At 39.1% G+C, this 5,203-nt stretch overlaps 1 gene segment (V, D, J or C); it reads left to right on the forward strand.

The window, feature by feature from the left end:
- The first annotated feature begins 367 nt into the window (after nt 1–367).
- On the forward strand, nt 368–1,680 carry LOC150060403 (immunoglobulin kappa variable 1-6-like). The segment is given in 2 exon segments: nt 368–620; nt 748–1,680. Coding segments are annotated over 2 exon segments (687 nt in total).
- The last annotated feature ends 3,523 nt before the right edge of the window (nt 1,681–5,203 follow it).

Raw genomic sequence — 5,203 nt, forward strand, 5'->3', positions numbered from 1 at the left:
GCATGACAGGATATCTGATTGATCCAATTTCAATCCATTTTTCACATAGGATATTTTTCAGACACATTTTACTGGCTTACGAAAATCTCAAAACTGACTCTCAGTCTTGCCCCTTTTCCTCCAGATAAAAACAGAAGAAACACAGAAAGAATTTTTGAGAGTGAATAAAAGCTCTAAGAAGAAATAATTATATATTTCATATTTTTATGAACTACACTGTTCCATCAGTTGCTTCCACGTAGTGTTATATATATATATATATATATATATATATATATATATATATATTTTAAATAATCCTTAAAGTGTGTCTATAGCGAAATACTCCTGAGGAGAATTCTGAGAGGAATTCTCTTCAGGGAAATGTATGTCTCTCTCCTCTGGTGTGGACACCTGTGGACACAAGGCCTGTGGTGACTCACTGAGGAGAGCCAACCTGCAGCTGTGCCCAGCACTACCCGTCCTCTGCTCATTTGCATGTGCCCAGAGCTCAGCCCACTGCCCTGAGCACTTCTTCAGAGTCTGCCCACACCCTGGGCAGCAGTCAGTCCAGTCAGCACACAGCATGGACATGAGGACCCCTGCTCAGCTCCTGGGGCTCCTGCTGCTCTGCCTGCCAGGTAAGGAAGGACAGTGCTGGGCATTGACTCAGCCTAGGACATCCAGGGCTGTCTGGAACTTCACGGAAGACTTTTTGTAACATGGTTAGCAAGGAGGATAATTGTTTTTCTGTGCTTCCATTGCCAGGTGCTAGATGTGCCATCCAGATGACCCAGTCTCCATCCTCCCTGTCTGCATCTCTAGGAGACAGAGTCAAGATCACTTGCGAGGCCAGTCAGGGCATTAGCAATTACTTAAACTGGTATCAGCAGACACCAGGGAAAGCTCCTAGGCGCCTGATCTATTACACATCTAATTTGGACACTGGGGTCCCATCCAGGTTCAGTGGCAGTGGATCTGGGTCAGATTACTCTCTCACCATCAGCAGCCTGCAGCCTGAAGATACTGCCACTTATTTCTGTCTACAAAGTTACAGTTATCCTCCCACAGTGATAGGAGTCATAACAAAAACCTCCCAGGGAAGCAGAAGTGAGAGGCTGGGCTTCCCCAGCTGCTCCTCCTGCTGCCTCCAAGGGCTGGCACAGCTTCTCAGAAGCAGCCATCCTCTGAAGGTCTTTTGAAGTTTCTGGTAGAAGCAGCTCTCTGTCTGCAGCAGTACAAACATGGCAGTGCCTCTGCTGATTCAATAGAGCACGCAGATCCTAACATGGAGTCTGTTAGAGCATTAATTGGGATTCGTTTGGATAGTAGAGACATGTTAGTAATCCAAGCAGGTTTTTTTTTTTTCCGTTCCTGGGCTTTGAGCTCAGGGCCTGAGCAACTTCCTTGGGCTTTCTGAAGGCAAGAACTCTACCACTTGAGCCACAGCACCACTTCCAGCTTTTTCTCTGCATGTAGTACTGAGGAATCAGACCTGGGTCTTCGTGCATGCAAGGCAAGCCTTCTACCACTAGGCCAAGCTCCCAGATCCAAACAGGATTTTTTAATGTAAGAAATGAATTAATTTTTATCGTCCTCAATGTATTTGCACAAATTTCATCAACAAATAAAGATAATTTGCCACTTCATTTCTCAATTTTATGACATTTGTTTTCTTGCTTTATAGAAATTGGAAGGAAAAAATAAAATAAAAAAGGGTTTCCCACTCATGCATTCTTGCCACCATTTGCAATATTCATATTCCTGATGATGACCATACTGATTAAAATGAGATGACATCTCAATGGGTTTTTTGAAAGATTTTATTAACACTGATTTTTACATCATATTTCAAATGTCATGTTTAACAAACAAGTATTTAAGAGGGGAATCTCTATATGCAACCACGGGCACACAGATTTCAGAACATAATTAAAATGAAGCTGAGGGTTTGTATGTCATACATACATATCAATCTATAATATATCTGTAGAGTATATATCCCATCGTAGACATTTATTGCACGAGTGGGAAGCCCTTCTACACCACTGGAGATAATGCAACTCTGTGCAACCACTGCAGAAGGCTGTATAGAGACTCCTCAAAAAACTGAAACTATAACTGCAGGAAAGGAAACAATTCCAGAGCAAAGAGGCCATCTATATACTTGGATAAAATCATTGCCAGCTATTCATCTGACAGATTTATATCCAAAATATATAAATAACTCAAAAATTAAACCTCAGATGAGTAAATTGTCTAGTAAAAAATGAATGATGGATAAAGAAGGTGTGATATATAATGGAGATTTATTTGGGTATAAATAAGATATTTTGTCATTTGCAGGAAAACACGTAGAAACAAAGATAAACATGGTTAAGTGAATTAACCCAGAGAAATATTTTCTCTCATATACAGAATCTATACATATTTTAAATACATGAAAACAGAAGAGACAATATGTGGGAAAAAGAAGAGAACCAAAATACACAGTGGAATTCTATGCTGCTGTCAGAAAGAATGACATTGCCACATTTGTAAGGAAATGGAAAGACTTAGGAAAAATCATATTAAGTGAAGTAAGCCAGACTCAAAGGAACATAGGCTCAATGGTTTCCCTCATTTGTCATAATCAGTAGGAATATTGGGCTCCCCTAGCAGAGATTTACAACAAGCAAAACCTATATACATAAAGCCATATAGTATGATACTAAAAGAACCTCCAGGATATAGAAACAAAAGCCATATAATGAGTGATTGTTGTCCTTACTGTACTATGTTAGCTCTCATCTCTTTGCTATCCCTTGGTTATCTCATATTGTGACAGTATTTTACCTTGTTATCAGATATATATGTATATATGTATATATCTATATATATGCTTATTTGATTATTTGAAATGGGATAGAGAAGGGGGAAAAACAAAATGAAGGGTGGGGGTGGAGGAGGGAAATGTGGACCAAAATATGAGAAAGGGTATCAAGGTGTGTGAACTAATGTACCTTCTATGTGGTGAACATAATGTAATCCTTCTATTAATTACAATAAAATATATGAAAAAGAGAAGAGAACCCAAGGGAAGATATTCCTAGAGGGAGGATAAGATAAGGTATTGAAGAGAGGAGGGATGTGATCAAAGTATATTATTTACATGTATATACTGAAACACATTGTTTTGTACAATATAATCTAATAAAATGGACAAAATAAAAATAAGTAAATAAATAAATGAAAAGAGAATTTGGAGGAGGACATCCTGTATAATTTTGTATGTGGGGAAGTAACCTTTCAGCATTTAATACAACCTGTTAGACAAAATGTGACATATTTCACCCCTGTGTATGATATTTCTCATAGATTTTTACATATGCCTTAAATCACTAAGGTATTTCCCATTATTTCTGTCTTCCTTAAACATGAATAGCTTTTGAATGATCATGAAATAAACGTTAATTTTTAGGAATATTTTTAACTTCTTTACTCACATGATCTTGTTCCTAATCTTGTTAGAACAGTGAATCATATGGCTCAATATAGATTATTTTTTATATCTCATAGTTTTAAAATGGTTTTTAAAATGGTGCAATAAATTTAACTTACTCAAAATGGAGTCTTTGAGAGAAGGAGGAGGCAATAGAGGAGAAGGCAGTAGAAGGCAAGGAGAACAAGATTAAATTCTCCCCTTCACTAGACAAATGACAGCATGAAGAGAAGAAAAAGGTAGGTATGTGTGATCAAAGGCCAGAGGAAGTTGTTGTCAAGTAAGCTTGGAAGACAAGTGAGACCGTGAAAACAAAGGCTGTAATCAATCCTGGCCAGAGATGAAATAGGCCTGACACTGACACAAATTGCCTGTGAGGCTGCTCAGTGTGGTGGTACTGGGGCTGGAATTCAGGGCCTTGAGCTCTCTAGGCTGCCATTCTACCACTTGAGGTCCACTCTCAGCCCTAACACTTACACAGATGAGGACACTGAGGCAAAGAGAGGCTAAGGGAGGGGACATTGCACAAGATCCCTAAGCATGTGGAGTCCTGTTGCTAACCCAGCTAGTTTCACCTGAGGCCCTGCATGAGAATAGTTCTTCTGTGACTACTGATGAAGTCCTTTGAGTGTGCAAGGATAATTCTGCAATTGAAATAGTACAGAAAACAAAACTCTGCATAAACCAGATGGAAAGGCAGAGGAGTTCCCGTCATAGGGAAATATGTGATTTAGAGGAATGATGACCTAAGCCACAAACAAGTGGCAGAGTGCTACGTGACCTCCACAAGGAAATACCCCAACACTCACAGTTTGGAGAAGCAGGAAAATACATCCATGGTCTTCCATCTTGACCAAGATAATGAACACAGATGGGTGTCTTAATCTCTGTGGAACTAAAAACCTGAATCTAGAGTGGTGGACAGTGCTACCTCGAGGTAGATGATGTCACTCTCTGTGAGGTAAGAAAAGGCCCACTTCTTCTGTATTATTCAGTTGCCCCCACCACACACACACACACACTGTTTTGGCCAATAGAGTAATGCCTTTTTCTCATTCTGTTAAATATACAGGAAGGGATCAAGGAAGAAATAAACAAGTCAAGTAAAGAGAGAGAAAGCAAAAGAGAAAAAGGAAGGAAAAAAGGAGGGAGGGAGGGAAAGAGAGAGAAAGAAAGAAAGGAAGGAAGGAAGGAAGGAAGGGAAGGAGAGAAAGAAAGAAAGAAAGAAAGAAAGAAAGAAAGAAAGAAAGAAAGAAAGAAAAAAAGAAAGAAAGAAAGAAAAGGAAAAAAGAAAGTTTCTAGCAGGAAGTGAGTGGCTCTTGCATGGCTGATGTCACAAACTCCAGGATCTGTCTGACTGGATCCTGAAGAGAATGTGGAGCAGAACACACTGAAGCCATTTGTGTTTCAGAATGTTGCAAGAGCAGAGGAGTTGGTACAGGGCCGTGAGGAAATAATATAATTTATCCTAGCCTCAAACATGAATGCACAAGACAAAACTTGAGTGAGAGGGGTGAAACGTGTCTGGTTCCCCCCATTTCATATAATATCCATCTTGTCATATATAACGGAAAATATTTAATTTTCTATCGGCTAATGGAAGTATACATTTATTATACTTGAAAAACAAAGTATTTTCAGGGATGAACATTGTTTCCCCATTTATTTCTGTTTATTTCTTTATTTATTTCTCCCACTCCCCTCTTACAAAGGGGTTGAACCTTGTAAAGCCACAAAGGGTTG

This window comes from Megascapheus bottae, chromosome 7, assembly GCF_031878675.1.
Source record: "Megascapheus bottae isolate mThoBot1 chromosome 7, mThoBot2.hap1, whole genome shotgun sequence".
In the NCBI taxonomy this organism is placed as follows: domain Eukaryota; kingdom Metazoa; phylum Chordata; class Mammalia; order Rodentia; family Geomyidae; genus Megascapheus; species Megascapheus bottae.